Source organism: Tyto alba, unplaced genomic scaffold (assembly GCF_018691265.1).
Source record: "Tyto alba isolate M040663 unplaced genomic scaffold, T.alba_DEE_v4.0 Super-Scaffold_41, whole genome shotgun sequence".
In the NCBI taxonomy this organism is placed as follows: domain Eukaryota; kingdom Metazoa; phylum Chordata; class Aves; order Strigiformes; family Tytonidae; genus Tyto; species Tyto alba.
Window position 1 is genome coordinate 4235531 of NW_024881317.1, and position 19215 is coordinate 4254745.

Consider the following 19215-nt stretch of genomic DNA (forward strand, 5'->3'; position numbering starts at 1 on the left):
CTGATGGATGTACAAGTCCTTAATTGTCAGTTTTCCACCTTTGAATAATGAGGCTTTTAGCACAGAGCAGTTTTATTGCCAGTCAGTTTCAGTGAGGTTTGGAACCACGAAACAAAGACTTCAGAAGAATTATCATTTGAGGTAATGTATTTGACAATTTAATTGGTATTTAACCTCTTTTAATATATTGACAGAACTCTAGACTCTTTTACTATACCATGTCTCCCAAACATGGAAATATTGTGCCCTTCCATCTCCAAGTGACAGCAAACATTGACTCAGCCTCATTTTATTAAATTTATCAGAAGGAAATTAGCATGGATCATTTCAAGCTAAACTGGCTTGCCTGAGTGACCACTGAGCTTGAGATGCAATACTGTTTTGTTGCCTCAGCTAAAACCTCGTGTGTCAAGATACAACTGAGATATATATTGACACTGGTTAAATGGAAGATCAAGGCAGAATAATCAGGTTTATTTAAAAGGAATAAAACACTTCCAGTAAGAATCCTGCTCTGGTCAATACTTTAAAAGAAACAGAAGGCATGTCATAGCCCAAGACACACTGCAGACACCTACAGTTGAGATTCTGTTCTATGACCCATTCATTAGGCCATCAGGTGTGTGGACTGAGGTTGCAACCTCTTTCTCAAAGTAAGATATTACTTCCTGAGCAATTCCTTTGACATCCCTACGACTATTCTGCAAGTAAAAAGCAAGTCAGTTTAAGAAGAATGCCAAAATCCAGCCTTCTATGGTCATTGATTTAAAAACATTAAATCTCAATTTTGTTTTTTGCATGTGGTATGAATCTGGCCTTCCACAGTTAGCACTTTTAAAGTAAGCAAGTGTTAGTGTCTGATTTTTGCATGGCCTTCACACTCTGCTGCTAGTGCTGAATTAAAAAGCTATTGCCCATCCCTTCATTCCATCCAGAATCCCCCTGGCAACAAATACCCATATCCATATTGTCAAAACTCATAAAAACAGAACTAGACTTCTTCCAGGTCTAAAGTTTTACACCATTTACACTCTGATAAACAGAGCTTTGTCAGCTCTGACAGAGAAAAAAAAAAAAAAAAGTCATGTCTCCATTGCATGGTTGTGGTCTACTCATTAAAGGCAGCTAGATCTTAGCTACCCCTCTGTGAGAACAGTATTACAGTGAGGAAATAGATTTCTTGTTTTCTGTCAAATATAAGCAAATATATCTGCTGTGAAAAAAATTGAAAGGTATTTGTGGAAGGTCTTTATACTTCTCCTTCTTCCAGCATGGCAGAAAGGTGTATAAAGTGGCAGGGTGTACTCGGCATTTAGGTTGCTGCATGCTATCAGAAAACCTTGTTTTGTGTGCATACTTGACCTGTTTGTGTGGCTTTTGAGAGGTGCTTGTTTAGCAGTGGAGGACTTGTATAAATAGAGACATCCTTGGTCTCTGTCTTTAACCTTTGTGCATAACTCCCAATGGCTTAAGTGTGGTATCTAGGTGCAGATGAAACAAAATCTCATCAGCAAATTGTTCTGTGCGTGGCCTGTGATACCATCACAACATTTCCAAGTACAATGGCACTTTCTGCAGGCAGGAAGGGCATATGAGGACTATTGTTTTTCCATAGCAGAAGTTTCATGCTGTAACTTCTGAATTCCTTTTTGACTTCAGCCTGCAAACATTTGTGGTGCCCACACAAACAGGCCTAGACAGTACTGTGCAATTGTCCATGGGATCAAATCCTAAATTCCACTAAGTCATAGAGGACTTCTGCCACCTGCATTAGCTTTGTGACTCACCATCAGGAGTTTGCCAGCTTTTCTGACTCTGACACTCTTGCTTTCTTAAAATATGAAAAGAAGGGAAAATGTAAGATCTTTTCAGAGAGCCTCTGCTTTTACTGTTTTATTCTTTCTCCCCAACTTCATTCTGAAAATCAGAAGAACTCCATTTAAATGCTTTTTAAGGCTACTTTACTGTATTTTCTAACATAGTAGTAGAAGTCATTAATAGAGAAGCTTAGACGAGTTTTTTGAGTCAGTGAAATGTATTTTTCAATTAAAGCAGTGAAGGTACCTGTGTTTGACTTGTTTCCTCTCTGACAAAATCCTAAACTGATTTTTCAATAGGATGATGAACAAAATACTTAGATTATTTTGTGTGCAAACTGCTCTAATATTTTTCAAACTGTGAGCATTTTTATCATCTTGGTTGAGTTACTGCCGTATGTTTTGAGTGAATGAGCTGTTTCGCTGGTTCTGATGGGAACATTCTCTGTGTTTCTGTTGTAGGAATTGCTTACCTGGGAGGTGTCTGCAGTGCCAAGAGAAAGTGTGTTCTTGCTGAAGACAATGGTCTCAATCTGGCATTTACGATCGCACATGAACTTGGGCACAAGTAAGACATTTATCCTTCTGTTTCTTTCTTTACTTATGCCACTGCGGCATACCTTACTTATTTAAAGCCATACAAGTGAAATTACTAGTGTGGCATGTTTGTTATGATTTCATAAATCTAGCAAATTGATAAATAACTTATGATTTTCTGTAAATATTAATTTCAGCACACAAAAATCTTTCTATTTGATCTTCCTTTATTTTCCACTCTATATTTTGATTTTGAGTTGCACAAAGTGGCCCAATTCTCTTGCAGGATTGATGATAGTAGTTAGAGACAAATTTTGCTTTTGTTATGCTGTAGAATAGGTCCACCAAAATGACATCAACTTCAAAATCTTTGAAGTTGCTAAATTTTCTCTGAAGTTCTGTTGTCTGTGTCAAGGATTTTAATAGTTAAATATTTTGGGAATGGCTTCATCTCTGCATTTGAAGTAATCTACTGTAGCTGAAATTGCAAGCATCAGTATTTTGTAAATGCCCTTAAGCAGTATTATTTGATCAACAGAAAGAAATCATGTATCTTGAATAATCAGCTTAATCACAGGTAATGAACACACTTTGAACACTGACTGGAAAAAAAAAGTGAATAACTTGATAATTCCTAGTCAGACAGAAACTTGCAGAATGAGATTACTGGGTACTTTCTGCAGGTGACTTTGAAGACTTTTTAAAGCTTCCTGTAAATATTCCATGGACAGAAGAAAACAAAATTGATTGGAAGAGTCACCTGCATCGTCTTAGTGCAGTTAATGAGTTAACCCAAAGGTCAGCATCCACATTCACTGCTTTCCAGGCTGTGTAATACGCACTTACTCATAATACTTATGAACGGTTTTCCCTTTCCATTGACATCACTGTTGTTGCACTGTGTCACAGTTAGACTGTGTAAGGTATAGAATTAGACCAGGAACAAATTTATCCAGGGGCAAGGGCTGTACCTATGGGATTTTCAAGTACTCATTCCTTTGGCCCCTCTGGATGGGGGGTGGGAAATCCCACCATTGTTCTTTTAGTAAGAAGTTGTGCATAAGTTTTATATGCATCCTTCTGGACTCCTACAGTTTGTGTCTGTTGTATCTTCCTTTCCTACAGTAACAAGTATTTGACAGCTAAGTCAGAGCCAATGTATCATGTTCAGATTCTGGCCAATCTCATTCCATGACGAATAAGTATTTTATGGCAATGTATTTCAAAGTTGCATGGAGGATATTTAGGTTACTACCAAAATGACAAGATGAAAATGAATCTCCTGTTCACCCTCCAGTGACACCAAAGGCAGCTGAGCCAAACCGAGGGTGGTTTCAGCAGAAATGAAGGACATTTGGTTTTGGTTTTATTTAAATTACATGCCAAGATGTTAAACTGAGCCTAAACTTAATAACAAATTAACCTGTGGGTAATGTTAAGGGAAATTCAGCACTCATCTTTGGATGGGCCAAGAGCAAGAGGGAAAAATACTTGAGCTGCAGAAAATCCAGCTGTGTGAAAGAGTGAGACTGGTCTGCCCTGATGTTTGCCAAGTTTCTCAGCAAAGCTGTCAAGGTTCCTTCTAATAATGCCTTGCAAAATATCTACAACACAAATAGGGAATGTAATGCTTTCAGATACAGATCTCCATCTGTGCAGAAAATAACAAACTCCATTTTCTTTTCTGGGTGTGATTTTGGTGGTAAGACCATAATGTCCTTTCTCTGCTGGTTTTCTTTCTTTCCTTCTGTCTTGGAAAACTATTTCAACAGGAGGGTATGAGATGTCTAAAGGAGTTGACAGAGGGTGGCTTGGGTTCAGTACCCTGGAGGGTTTGGACAGTGAGTGTGCTATTATGTAGAGGATCTTCTGCTTCAGGAGAGTCATAGATCCCATTGTGGGGAGAAATGGAGAGCTTAAATGAAGATTGCAGGTGAAGAAAGACAAATGACACGGGAGACTGCATTTTCTAACAACACTGCCTCATTGAGCCACTTTACTGAGAGAGAAGAGACTAGAACAGTCTAAGGCAGGAGAGACTGGGAAGAGTACTTGAGTACTGGAGGGGTGTGAAAGGTCTGCAAGAGCCAGTCTAGGGACCTAAAGTGTCTGGGTCTGGGAAATGTAGCTCTCAGAAGGCACATGAGCCAGGAAGGCTCCAGGTGAAACAGCCAGCTGGGTTAGGTTGGGTTAGAGAAGCTGCTGGCAGGAATCTGCTGCCACAGGTGTTTTGGGGATGTGTTCCAGGTTAGCCCATTTCACAGTGAGGTGCAGTTCTCTATCACACACTGGAGCAAGCCATCCAGCCCTTCTGCCCCCTCTTCCCTTGCTTAAGCCCAGCCATAAGCATGCAGAATCAAACCCCATGGTGCCAAATCAAAACAGAGGGGAAAAAATACCCTATCTTTCTCACCATCCAACCTGAGCATCAAAATCATCCCTCTATACTGTCATCCACCAGTGACCTGGTTACTTATTTCAAAGTCTGGTCAACTTACTGGTGCCCTTATGGCCTTGAAGTCAACAGGAGTCTTTTCATTGACCTTACTAGTTGTCAGGCCTTTCCTTATTCTTCTGTTTTTGAACTGCAACGAGATGCTCTGAGTAGTCCTGTTTCAGCATGTCTTGTGCAATAGATTGTTTGCAGACTTCACCTACAAACTCATAGTTTTTAAGTGAAATGTAAGGAAATCCATTGCAGAGATGAAGATGAAGAAGGTGACATGCTTCAGGTTTTAAAATGAAAACTATGGAAAATTAGGTGCCAATTTCTTAATTTAAAAAAAAAAAAAATCCAATCAAAACTTACATCCATATTGGCAAAAACATAAATTTTGGAGAGCCATAATTGTGAGCTTTTATTGAAGGCTGATTTCCTTATGTGTGTAGAAAAGCTGAGATTTATTACTTCTTGCCTTAAGACTAACAAATGTCTGTGGAGATCACAAGACCAATTTGGCATTCACAGATAGTTTCTGATGTAGACTTTGGAAAAAGTGAATGGATTACTAATTGATGTGTCAGATTAAGGAATCTGCCACTAATGTCATTTGGACTGACTGCAAAAAACACTATTAGACAGCTGCACTGTGAAAACATTGAGACATTAAATAGGTCCATTAGGGTGATGCTTATAGGTCCTATAAAAGTTAATCTTCAGGTTTAACCTATAGAGTTGTTGTTGCTTGATGATGGGGTGAGTGATATAACTTCTGTCTGTTGCATTTATATCATGAAATCTGGAGTGGTAATGTTGGTCCATGGACACAAAGGGAGCATCCGATTGTATTTAGATACAATCTTTCCTACAAAGAGTCCAGGAGAATAATTTTGCAGTTACAAAAAGATAACAGGCAGGGTAGATACCACTGAATATGTGATGAGGCTGCAAATCATAAACTTCTTACCCTTGAAGACAGGACCCTCAGCAAGCCTCGTTCATTCAGCAAGGTCAATAGTGGATGTCTTTTTAAAATAACACATTTTAATGTAACCACAGTTAGTTGGTTTTTATCCAGGGATTGCTGGGTGGAGTACTGTGTTCTGACCTACACAAAAGGGAAGACACAGAGACCACAGTGGTCCCTGAAGTCTTAAAAAGCATAAGTCCAAGGTCTTCATATTATAAACAGCTTAATATGCTGAATACTTTCTTACTCTTATCTTTCCTCAGACTAGCAGGGCATCTCCATCAGTAAGAGCCTGAAAATACCCTACTGTTATCAACAGAATCCTGAACTGGGCTTCTCTCCTCCTCCTCCATGAACTATACACCAGTGTGAAGTTGATCTGAGATTCGTATCACAAAGACCACCCTGAACAACTGTGACTTTTAGGAAAATAGTGCCACTTCCCCCTCCCCTGGTTTACTTTTTGCCTACAGCAGTAATGTTGTTACCTTTTACAAGTTATTCTCCAAAGAAAAAGGCGAATAAGTTTTTTAAACAAAAGCTGGGATTCATCTTTATATCCGCTATCCCCTAAATGAAGCGGGTGGGCTGTAGCCAGTGGTTTTTCAGGACAACAATGCCAGCTTTGTTGCCATTCCTGTTTCTTTCAACAGTCTTGGCTTTCCTGTTGTGGGATGGGGGACAGGCTTGGGTGAGGAAGGAAGATTCCCATTCATGAGCTAGCGGAACCTGGCACTGCCTAGATGGTGAGAGAATAGCCGGAGGTGGTATGGCTGGAAGCCACGCCGTGTCAGATGCCCTTGAAGTGAATCAAAATCGACTGACAATAAGCAAGATGCAGTCTGTTGCCAACAGTCTGAAACCACATGGCCTCAAACTTGAAGTTGAAACAGATGAGGACAAAAATGAGTCCAAAGGTAAAAAGCCTATAGTGCACAAACGAAAGCGCTCTGGAATCAGGCAAGAGAAGAGTTTAGAACTGACAGGTTTCTGTCCAGTATGGTTATTTGCCATAGATGTTAAATATTGACAGCTGCAGCTTGGTTAAAATTACTTTAGGGTGCATAATTATTTGCTGCATATTTAAGTATGGCCTTTGTGGTGTGTCTCAAGTAATAGTGGTGTTGCAGGTAAGCGAAAAGCACTGTCTGCATGTTCCCTTTGTGGCCTGATATTTATGCTAATAGACTTGTGAATAAACTTACCTCCCCGATCTATCTAGTGCAGCACCCAGCAGAGAGTTGTAAGGGAGAATGTGAAAATATTGTAGGCCGAAGGGGAATGTGTCTTGAGCAGATCCAAAAGGTGCAGAATAACACCTTGTGACAACTCACACTGGCAAAGGCAGGTCAGTGTGGTGCAAGTGTACAGGCTTAATTCCTAAGGAATAACAGGAAATTAACTGCCCCCCTTCTCCCCTGCCCTGCATTTTATAAAGATTTGGTCACAATGCATTTTAAAAATGAAGTTTCATGTGGAAGCTGAGGACCACCACAGTAAATGGGACACAGATCTGAGCAGTCAGGTAGTGCTGCAGGGTGAACACTGTGCTGATACAAAGCTGTTTCTTTTTCTTAAGCAATCTCTTCTGTGATTCCAGTCAGCACAGTGCCGGCAGCAATGGAGCCAGCCAGCCAAGTGATGGTGGTGGTGCAAGGAAAGTGATTCTGGAAACAACACAGAAATGGAGGGACCTTTGCTACAAATTCTCTCATTTTATCCTGGGATTATAACATCTAGGTGCAGGATGCGTGAGCTAAGAAGCTGTTTTGAAAGAAAAAAAAACAACAACCTTCTCTGTCTTTTTTCGAGCAGCTCACTGTAGTCCAGCCTTGAATGCACAGCTCTACTGATGTGGGCAGCCATGTGTAGTTTCTATCCTGGCTGACTTTAAACATTAACCCTATTCTTCAAAAAAAGCTCCCATCTGATCTTCTCTTTCTGCTCTGTGTTGCTCTTTTGACCATCTGCATTGTAATGATGGCAAATGCAAGATTTTTTTCATAGCATTTGTAAAGAATGGTTTTTAGAAGTATGAGCAAAGCAACCAGTAGGATCCTTGAGTGTGATGGTGCTGACAGCAAGATCAGTCACAGAAAAGAAGGCAGACCTTGTAACTGCCGTTTGAAGTGTATCAGAGGCATGAGTTAGTCCCACATTTATCAGACAGGTTCTGCCTGACCTGAATTTCTGTGGAACATTTTCCTTCGTTGCTATTGCAAAAGTACACCAAGTAATTGCCAGGAAGCAGTCTGTCCCCAGATTACTTCTTACCTCCCCAAAGGCATTAAAACCAACATTACTAAAACTGCAGAATTAAACTGATAGAGGCATAAAGTCTCAGTTGCAAGGTTATTTGGACGACTTAAATTTTAATTCTACTCCCTCTCTCCTGCAAATGAGTCCAAACTTCTATGCATAAAGTAGTATTTCAGCAGGTAGTCAAAGACTCTAGCTTAACACATACCCACAGGCATCTTATTCACTCCTGTGCATGAATGTTTTACTAGAGAGAGATCTTGCAAAGAGGTGCACATCTTGTAGGCTTGTAGGGTAGTATGCAGTTATGTGATGGCTCAGGGATGCAGCCTGTGTCTGACAGGATCCATCTTGTGACTGGATAAACCTGTCCAATGGCACTGCTGGCAGTTTGGACGTAGATTTTGTCGTGTGGTGGAGAGCTGTGGCACAGTTCCCTCTGTGCCTTTGTAAAACCCTTGTGGCTGTTTTGATCATTCTGGGAAAGACGGTGTGTTGGCGCTCACGTGTCTGCATTTGTACGGGTTGAAAATCAAGGTCAGTTGGATCTCAAGGAGGACTGGAGCCAGAGGCAGTCCCGTGCAAGCTTTAGTCAGCTCGGGTACTAGTCACTGTGTTGCTGCAGCAAGGCTTTCTGAGTAGCTGGGTAGTTTGATTCAGGCACTTACTGCCCCAGCTATATTCTGCTAGTGCCAGCACTCTCCAATTTAACTATCACAGGAGTATGTCGCTGTTCCAATATATTGCAGTCTCAGGATTACTGGGAGTGACTGACTGCCATGTAGACATACCCTGAGGCTGGCCAGAAATTCTGGCAACAGTCCGTACCCACCCTGGAGTTGCTAATTTTATTTTCTGCCATTTGTGTTGTAAATCTGTTGTGGAATGTCTCTCTCTGTTCCCAGGCTCCCTTTTCTTGTTCCCCTCCTCCCAGGTTTCATTCTTCTTCCACAGATAATTGCAAGCACATTTTCACAGTTAAATTGCCCTTCTCTGTACAACTCCAGAAGGACATAATGGAACACTGCCTATTTCATTATATATATTTGTACATCAGAATCGATACAATCTAGTCAAAACAATTATTTAATAACATATTCTGGTTTTGAGAGAGAACTAGGTGTAGCCTAAAATTTCAGGAGATGCTTCTTCCACTTTTGCTAAGACACTGAGGGATCTGTTTTAGACCCCCCAAAATTAGGTACCTAAGTAGCTTGATACTAGTAGCTTGATAATAGCTTTTTGAAAACTGTGTCCTAAGTCAGTCAAAAGGAAAGAGAGATCAAAGACAGATACAGGTCTAAGCATACGTAAACAAAAAAAATTAGTGGAGACTTCTGCAAATATGGATGGTTTGACCTGAGAAAGAGATAGTGATGGAGCACCACTAAGTAGGTTTGTTTGCCCAACATAATACAGTACGTGATACCTGAGTAAGTTAGTTTGGATCCCAGAAGCAGAATATGCCTGTTGTATTAACCTTATCTGGACAAGTTGTTTTTGCAATCACAGTAGGATATCACATAGAGGAAAATCACATATAGAAATCACATAAAGAAAACAAAGATTGGGAAGGGGAAATGGAGAGGTTCGAGTAGTATCATGTGCCAGACTCTGGATAATAGGCCTGGTTTTGGGTGGGGTTTTTTAGTTTTATGTAAAACTGAAAGATATTTACAGGTGCAGCACCCAGTTATCCTAGCATGGTGGTGGGGTGCTTTCCCTCTATCATGTGTATCATTTCTCACCCTTGTGTCTTCCAGGTTTGATAGTTTATTTACAGTATTGGAATGTAACCACATTGGAACTGGCTGTGGGAATGTCCACCTCTCATTGCTTTCTGGACTCTTGTGGCAAGCATTAGTGTGGTTCTGGGCAAGGGTTTCTATGGTTTTACTCTACGGTTTGTGAGGGATGTCTGTGTAATCCCTAGTGAAGCAACATTCTCTTGCAGTCCCTCTAATTTCTTTGGTTTTGAGCATCTTTTACAGCTTTATTTAACATAAAACTGCACCAAACAGACAAACGACAGTCATTTAGAAACTCCCAGACAACACAATTTTCATTTAATAAATAGCTTTGTGGCTTTTCCAGCTATGTCTTTCTGTTTGAAGGCTTATTCTGCTGAGTAAGCCAAAGCCATGTTAAATAGCTGGGCCGTAATGATTTGGCAAATCTCGCGTATGCTTCCTGCTACAAGGTTTCTGGTTTCATACTTCATTGGCTTTGCTGGCAACAGCCTTGTGCACCCAGTGACCCAAAACATAGGGACAGTACAAGTCCCCATTGTGCAACCTCTACAGTGTACACCAACACAGGAAATATTAGGTTTGCAAGTGCCATTTACCAAATAATAATTTATTTTTATAAAAGGACAGCAATCGAGCTGAAATATTTACTTTTCCACTAGCAGTTGGGTTCCAATAGCCTGTAACCCATGCTGTCTGCCTGGCCTGCTGAGTTCAACAGGTTCCAGGTGAAAATAACTGCAGAGCTGGGGAAGGTGATAAATCCCAGACTGTCACTTGGAAAAGTTACTACTTCGGTAGTAACTCAGCAGCAGCAATGCCAGTGGAAATGTTGTTGCCTCTAAAAATATGGTTCCCTTTACCGTTGTGTCAGTGGAAGGCTTCACTGTAGTGGAACAAGGTTGGCTGTCTCTTGACCAACAGTTGTGTTGGAGAATAAAATTCAGTAAAAAGAGTTTACTAGACAAACAAAATAAACAGGCCTTCTTTGTCCTCGCTGATCCCTTTCCATTTGCAAAATCCTCCCTACATCAGATGCTGGGCCTCTTTCCATTGCTGGATCCAACCCAGCAGGGAGTTTTGTCATCTGTGTCTTTACTTGAACCTCAGTTTTGGAAAAAAACCGAAGAATAATCCACAGTGTTCTCAGTTTTCTGATTTTGTTCTTATTTCGGTAAAACAAATCAAAGCAAAAGGAGTCTGATCGTAATGGTTTGTTCTCACTTGCTTGGAAAGATTTCTTCCTTCTGGGCTCTAATTAGTTTAGGGTGTTGAGCCTTAAAATGAGTATTTTTTACTGTACCTTCTTCATCTGCTCCAAAGTCCACTGAGACAATAATTTTGTATGCCAGATCTTATCCACATGTGGGACAGTTTCACCATTCAGACATTTCTGATGTCCACCCTCTGGTAGCTGACACTTACCTGCCAGTGAGAGTCCAAATCCTGCCTATCTCTCCCACCTCCTACCAGCTGGGCTCCTTTCCTACCACCCTGCTGTTTGCTGGTGTCACTGCAGAGATAACTAATGAAGTGGCCGGCTTCTAATCTGGTGTTTTAAATATTAATTTTCTTTATATACATTAAGACTAGACAGGATAAAGAAATGCTCCCTAGAAAGAGTTTGCTTCTTAGTTTAGGTAGTCTTTATACTTATGAGAAGTATCTTTCCTTCAAATGAAAAGCACAGCTTCCTTTCTTCCTCTCAAAAACACAACCACCAGTACCTTCCAATGGGTAAATTCTTTCCTGTCTAGCGCCTCCTTTATCTCAAGTAAAACTGCTTGTAACGTGGGATAGATTTAGCCCAAGAGGGCAGAACTCTTCCCCAGTATCCATGATGAGCCACCGTGGTCATGAGTGGTCAATTTTTGATAAAAATGCAGATTGCTTGGGTTTAGTAGCCTTAAAGTAATGTGGTAAACTGAGTTTTCCTGCAAGAGCATTATAATAATGACTTTGTCTTCTGCTTTGCTGCTTGTGTGCACAAGCATCAACTGCCATCTCCTCGTTTTAAGTGCCATCCTTTCCATGGGGATATATTTTTTTACCTCTTTCTCCATTATTTCACTGTTATTGACACTTTTTTAATACTAATCCAGATATGATCCTGAGGCTTCTCTCCATTCAAAGAAAAAAACCAACTTGTTTGTTCAGAAAAATGTATTCATATTTTCATATTTTCTTTTTATACCTTAAGTACTACAATACATACCTACATTCTGTAATTTTTGTGGTGTTTGTTGAAGTAAGTTTACCAGATTTGCCAGATGCGTTATTGCAGGCAGCACCTCTGAGTATAATGAATAGAATCACATGAGAAAAGCTCCTACGTGGTTTCCAGAAAGCTGTCATCAGTTAAATGACATGCGTGCTGCACCTCTTATCAGCTAAGGACCCTCTAAAGAGATATCTTCTTATACAGATAACAGACTTTTTGTTTTTCTATAATTTCTCTTCGCATTAACATGCTCAAGCTAAAGTTATTCAAAGCAAGAGTATTTTCAAGCTGCTTTTTACTTTCTTCATGTGGCATTCTTAGACAATATGAAAGCAAATTTGGCTTCATTAGCCTTGAGGTTTGTAGGCAACCAGGCACACCCACTACCCAACGAATTCCACTTCAGTCTTGGTCTGAACATATCATTTCCAAATTGCTTTGATACCAAGCCATAATTTGCAATGTTCCTGTTTGATATCAAGTCTCTCCCTGATGATCAAATGAGTGAGACTAAGTGAGATAGCGTGCTGAGCTTTTAAAATCATTTATGAACAGCCAAGACCAGATGGTTCTGGGATTATGAATTATTTTCCCAGCTGCACCATTATGACAAATCCCAAGAGTTTAGGGAGCTGGTCTGTAGGAGGAGCATTACTGGAAATAAAGTTTCTGTAAGGATGGGGAGCACTCCTGAGTGATAAAAGTTGCTGTGACAAGGATACCAATGAGAATGCCATGTCCTTATAGCAAATGTCTTCAGATGAACTTCTTTTCTAGACAGTTGTGGGTTTTTTTCATTGTTGCAAGCAAAAGACCACACAGGTTTGTTACTGTTCACTACAGTCACCTGTCATTTTGGTGAATCAGTGTAAGAGGGTCACATAGGGTGGATTTCTTCTTGCACTGAATCTTCAAGTCCACAGTGATTGGCAACATAGACCAAGAAAGAAGAATACAAGAAAGAGGCTGTAAAATATTTGTTTCTGTGAAAAGGGCTTCTGTTGCTCTGGGAACCATAAAGCATATATCCACTGGCTTGTCTGTGGACTTCAGAAGACTTGATGCTGGTAGAATTATATATATTACAGTTACTTCACACCTCTTTGTCTTTTGATGTTGGCCATGTCCTCATTCCCACCTCCAGGAATGGAGAATTCATCTCCCAGTGTGGGGAAGGCAGCCAGCATTCCTGACTCCTACTGTGCATTCCCCAGGCTGTCACTCTTCCCCCAGTGCTCAGCAGTGGGTGGCTTCCTGATGGGATAGAGTGTGGGACATTTGTGGTTACTTGTGTTACACATATTTGCCAAATATGCTCCACCGTCTCTCCTTTCTCTTCACATTTCTTTTAAGGGTGCCTCCTGTTGCATCTCTTTGTTCAGGTTTGACCCTTGGTCGTTAATGTAGTTGACTGTAAGCTTTCACTGGTTTCACGGGAGTTTTGGAAAAGTGCACTCAAATGACTGCATGCAAGAGCTTTCCCTTAGGTTGCTAACACTTTGAGTGATGGCCCCGTCGGCTGTTCTGACTGAGCTTTTGTCTCTCTTCCCTAGTGGGTGGGAAATCCCACCCAGCTATCCCAGGGTTTTGTCTTTTTTTCCAGCCTACAATTTATATTGCCTTTTCATCTTCTGAGGAAATGCAAGTCACATTTTCTGAGGTCTCATTCTCACCCACTTCAGGCAGTGCTGAAAACAAACAGCTTGTTACCCTTCAGCATGTTACTTCTGCAATGCACCATGGTGCTTTCGGCGTACAAGGAGCTACAGATGGAGCACAGCAGCCTCTTCTCACCAGAAAATCGAAATGAGCAATCTTTCTTTGCCTACCACTATTTCATTCATAGTCACTGCGCTCCTTCTGCAACGATTCCCTGTTTTCTGAAACCAGTCTAAAGCAAGTGAGAGAGTAAGTGGGTTTATGTTCAAGAAGTAGATTAAATCTTTTGGCGGGCAAGGAAACAGCTTAGTGCATACATTTTCATGAGGACATTACCCTTTGGCCCTCAGATAACTTTATTCTTGCTTTAGAGGTTGACAGCTCAGCTGTGATCATGACATGTAGCCAGTGTATCTTCATTGATAGCCTGAGAGAAGTGATTCCCAGTAAAAAGTCACTGACGCATGTTTTGCAGTGAGTGTTTTTTGATATATCTGTGTTCACCTCTTCAACAGGGTTTGAACTGTTAAAGCAATCATTGACTCTTACCCATGCTGTTGTGTTAGATACCTGTTGCCTCTGTGTGCTGTTGGCATGTATCAAAGCATGTGAAAGGGTTTAGAAATGCTGAGTACCTGGTTGGATGACTGCTGTGGGGATGAGGTAGTGCTCTAAGGGTGTGAAGGGGCCAGGAGTCTACATGCCGTGTGATACTAAGGCCTGTAGGGCCAAAAAAGAAAGGCTGAAATGGAAGCCATAGTGTGCTCTGATCAACATGAAAGATAGTGAAATTTCTACTCTAAGTGTAAGTGTGCTGAGCTCCTGATTCTGTTAGGTTGATGTGAGGGCAAAGGAGCATTTTTAGCCCTGGACAGTCATTCCCATGGGATGTTGAGCAGTGGTCATATGATGAGATTCACTGCATGAGCCTTTCCCACATCTCCATTGCCTGCATGGGTTGAGGTGAGTTCCAGCTGCGTCAGCACAGCCAGGCAGGACCACTATGGCCACTTTTGAATCCTTATGCAATAGGTGAGTGGGCTGTTTCGGTCATTACACGCCCACCCCTGGTAACTGAGAGTTGTACCTTACTTTGCATCTTTAAAAGTCGTCTTTTCAGAGAGACAGGATTCTAAACAGGACAGGACCCCACCTGTGCTGAGAGAGTTGGTGCTGAATGGCTTACACTATGCTGTGTAATCACAGTCCTTTCTGAGCCTGAATGCACACTGCTGGGGCTACACTGGGTGACAGCTCTCATGTTTAAAGATTTGTATTAGATACTACATGGGACTTGGAAAGGAATGAGAATTAAGATCAGAAAGAATAAGTGTGTTTTTCTGAGGTAATGCTACCTCTTCGACATGGAGTTTCCACCAAATTTACTTGTACGTATATTGATCAACTTCAGCTTTTTCTAGGACTTTGTATTTTTTGGAGCACTCCTTTTTCTGCCACAAGGTACACAACTCCCTGCAGTCTCAGAACCTGCTGATTCTTACCAGAAACACTGTGAAGCCTTTTCAGGAAAAGGTTGCTATGCTGGGACCACCACGTCCTACAAATTAGATGCAGTGGAGGCAGGCCATCGGAATGGTAAGTGTTCAGTTGCGTTGCAACTGGATTCCTTCATCTTACCAAACGTCTTGGAATACATTAAGCAATGCCTGCCCTGCTGTGAATCAGCCACTCTGCAAAAGAGGCGAGGATTCTCGAGAGAGAATCGCATGAGCAAATATCCGCTGGAAAAAGTAGTCGATAGTGTGAGCATGTGATATTATTGCTGGGGAGAAGATCATAAGATGATTCACCCTGTTCTTCATGGCCTTGGTCTAACTTCAGTCAAACCATATAAAAGGACTGTCACTGATGCCAGTGGGGTTTGGCCAGCTCTGTTACAGGTACCCAGGACCATGTGGGCAGCAAGATTTTAGAGTAAATGTTTGAGCCAGTAAAAGGCCACACTGCTTGTTGCTGCCATGTCAGTCTCCTATGTGTGCTATCTGTCCCTTGCGGCACAAGCTCATACTTGCTGCCTTCCAGATTCCATGGCAAAAGAACTAATTCTTTTTAAATGAAAACCATATCATAAAGGGCTGGATCTGTCATGCAGCTGAATAAACCACAGCTTTCCACACTGTTTTTCACCATAGGCGTTCGTGTGTTCTCACTCGCTGTTGTTGACTTCTTGGCTGTTTGATGAGTAGATAACCATATAAAATATCTGGTTACTTCATTATTGGAGAGTGACATAAACTTGGTTATGAAAACAAGAGTCCAGTAGTCATGGCTCCCTTTAAATGTTGTCTCTTCTGATAAAAAAAAACACAGTAGCTCATCACCCATCCTGAACACCCCTGTTCTAGATAACATTACATACACAATGATCATCTTTGATTATTTCAAATGCTTTAGGTAGGGTCATCTCCCTTTCTTCATCACAGCTTTCCAAAGTGCCTTTTGACAGCTTCTGAAATAGTTGAGTTATATTTAAGCCACTGTGTTTACATGTTTGAAAAGCACAAGGTGAAAAAGCCTGTTTTCCATTAAGCCAACAGTCTTAGTGGCTGTTGTTTTTGCAAGAAGGTTATGCAAGCTGTTTCATTGCCTCCTCTGCAGCTCAGTTCAACGTTTCCCCAGCATTTGCTAGTTTGCCCTCCATCCAAGCCTCACTTGGACTCCCTTCTGACCCCTCTGGCTCTCTCTGCCTCTCTCTGGTTGCTTTGCAGATGCATCACCTTCCTAGGTCACTCTCTTAAACTTACTGTCCTCATTTTGCACTGCAGCTCCTATTATAATTCCAGCTCTAATGAGTAACCCCATTTCACTTCTGCCTCTGTTATGCCTTTATTCTCAACTGGTTGGAAACCTCATAACTTGCAAGATATCAGCATTTTATATTGAAATGTTAAACATGTTGAACCAGTTCAGAAGTAGGCATCTTTCCAGTGATGCAGCTTCGATTTCAAATGTTAATAAAAATTCCTAACATTGAATTTGATTTGGGACTGGACGGCTCACAGGCTTGATTATGTGATGTACTGTCTCCCACTTCTAAGTTGCTGGTTCAGATCCAGCCCAAGTCAGTAGCTGCTGAGAACTGTTGACGTATGTTCTCTGCTGAGTGACCTATATTGATTTGAGTTTAATGGCCATATTCAATGTTCTCAGCTGTCAGCCACGCACCCTGTATAACCGCCTCCCATACCAGCACCTTCCTTTATGGTTGAGATTGGATGGAGTATAGAGACAGGACTCCCTTGTCAACCACTCATGGAGACCCGATAGGAAAGTGGGAAGAGGGAGGAATTTTGTCCTTCAGTTATGTCCTTCGTGTGGATACACAGATGGCATTTGTGCCCACAGCGTGTCAAAATAGCAGTCTTTCCATGGGGCACTGTCATCCTGCCCACACTGAAATGCCAGAGCGGATAAATTACAGCTCCCCTTCTCCCTTCCCTCTCTCACACTATGCAAGGATGTTGTCCAGTCTGCCCTCCCTTTGCATTTATATTTCTCCAGGGGGGGCTTAGAAAGAAATCTTGTGTTTAATTCTGGCTCTGCAGTTAATGCTAGATTACCTCTGTGTGAGTCATGGCAAGCTGGGTCACGGGGAATGACTTCTCTCATATGTTCTTTTGAGAAGGTCGGTAGTGACCTACTCTGCTGTGACATGCAACTCCTGGTACTCCATATAGCTCTTAGCAATTTACTGTTGCCTTACAGAAACAGAGCCTTGTAGAGAACATCTGCAGGCTAAGGCATCTGTTATAAACACAGGTAGAGAAAACATGCTTTCCAGCAAACAAAGATCAGCCAAGAATGTAAAAACCTTAGTGGCCTCACCGAGCTTTTCACTTGAAGCAAGAGATATCACTGCCTTCTCCTGTTCCCCTCTGAATTTGGGACATTGCTGGAGTAGGCTCTTTGCTCAGTTCTTTGAGTCCATGTTGGTCTGCAGGGAAGCGGCCCCGAGGACCCCTTCTTTTTTAATGTCGTGCCAAGCTTACACAGTTGAATCTGTTTGTGAGTTGGTTCTTCAGGAAAATAAAGACTCTCCCTTGGATTTCTCTGTCTGTAGAAGGGAGAGACAGACCACTGTCCTCATTTCCTTCTTGGTAGCTCTACGGCCTCATTGTCCTTTGGAGAAATGGTAACTTTGAGGTTAGTGCCAGTTTTGTGAAGAGCAATCAATCATGTGTTGTGCAGAAGTTTAATAAGCAGCTGGGGTGACAGCCAGGTCACCTTGGGTAGCCTTGCTAGTCCTGAGTGTCACTGGTTTCTAAAGTGAACCAGTGTTTGACTCACACTGAATTATTTGCAGACAAATGGAATGGTTTGGCTTTCACATGGAGGCAATGGAGAAGCTCTTATTAACAACCAGCTGAAGTGCTTATTTGAAACAGAGGGATTGTAGAAACTCATGGTGTTTCCACTTCTGGGTGTGGTTTTTTTATTCTTTCCTCCTTCGTAATTCTTTCACTTGCTATCCTCTTTCTGCCTTTTTTTTGAAGAAAAGCTTTTCTTTACTGCTGATGGTATTTTCTATTAACCTTGCTTCTTGCCCCTATTTCATAATCCCCATCAGAGGGGGAGTGTATGATAATAATCCTGGGGATTTCTCAAGTGGTCTGTTACCAGCCACAAAGTTGCAGCTGTTGAAAAAATTTAAAGCGTCTCCTAAAACAGTTTCCCCCGGCCCTTGGTGTTATCCTTTAACTTGGATTTGGGACTTTAATAGGAAACCTATCAAGAGTCATAGTGATTCTGATGAAGATTTGTATACATGACCTTAAGAACTTGGAGGTGCAAAGCACAGTGCATTGAAGGCAGTAGGAGGCTTTCCACAGGCTTTGGTGCGCCTTGGCTCAGGCTTTTAAAGAATAACAGGAAACATTGGAAAACGAACCAAGGGTAAACAGAGCAGTTTAGTTACATTAACTGTCTAGAGGAGAAGCTCCACTAATGACCGAAACAAACAAAGCAAGTGCATTTATTTAGCATTGCTGTGGGAAAACAAATGGCTGTTAATTACATGTAGCTAAAAAGGGATACACAAGAAATTGGCCAGCTCAGGCCCAGAGTGTAATTCTGGCATCCTGACCCAGTTCTGATTGCTGTGTAGACTCTGATAGATAATAGTGCCCTGGAAAGAAGCACAGACTTCAGAGAGGCTGGGGATTTGAGCGACTGCACACTACTTTTTATTCATATCAATGCTACTTCAAAGTCTCATTCTACAAAAAAACAGCATCAGAGAGATCTGTTGCTGCTGCCGCCCTGTGACTCCTGATAACATTTGCCTTGCTGTGATTATGTTAATGGTCAGTACTCAAACTGGTCAGTCAGCTTGCTTCTGGACTTGCATATGATAAGCAACAATAAATATGCTGCAGGACTCCTTTGGTGACACCTTAGTGTCTTTGACTGGTAACCAATGCATTATTTATTTTAGAAAAGAAGCTGGAGTGTGAAACCAGAGTCCCATTGTGCCTACTGTGAATAAACATAGAATGAAAGGAGTTTACAAGCTGACAGTCTATGCTGTTCTTGCTTGCCTTTAG

The 19215-nt window shown here is 41.5% G+C and overlaps 1 protein-coding gene across 2 annotated transcripts in view; it reads left to right on the forward strand.

Annotated features, from left to right (window-relative positions):
- Positions 1-19215, forward strand: part of ADAMTS17 (ADAM metallopeptidase with thrombospondin type 1 motif 17) — a 196731-nt gene that overhangs the window by 70299 nt on the left and 107217 nt on the right. For both annotated transcript variants that reach the window (XM_042804283.1, XM_042804282.1), the window contains exon 8: positions 2280-2385. In XM_042804283.1, the coding sequence (XP_042660217.1) occupies positions 2280-2385 (106 nt within the window). The remainder of the gene's footprint in view (positions 1-2279; positions 2386-19215) is intronic.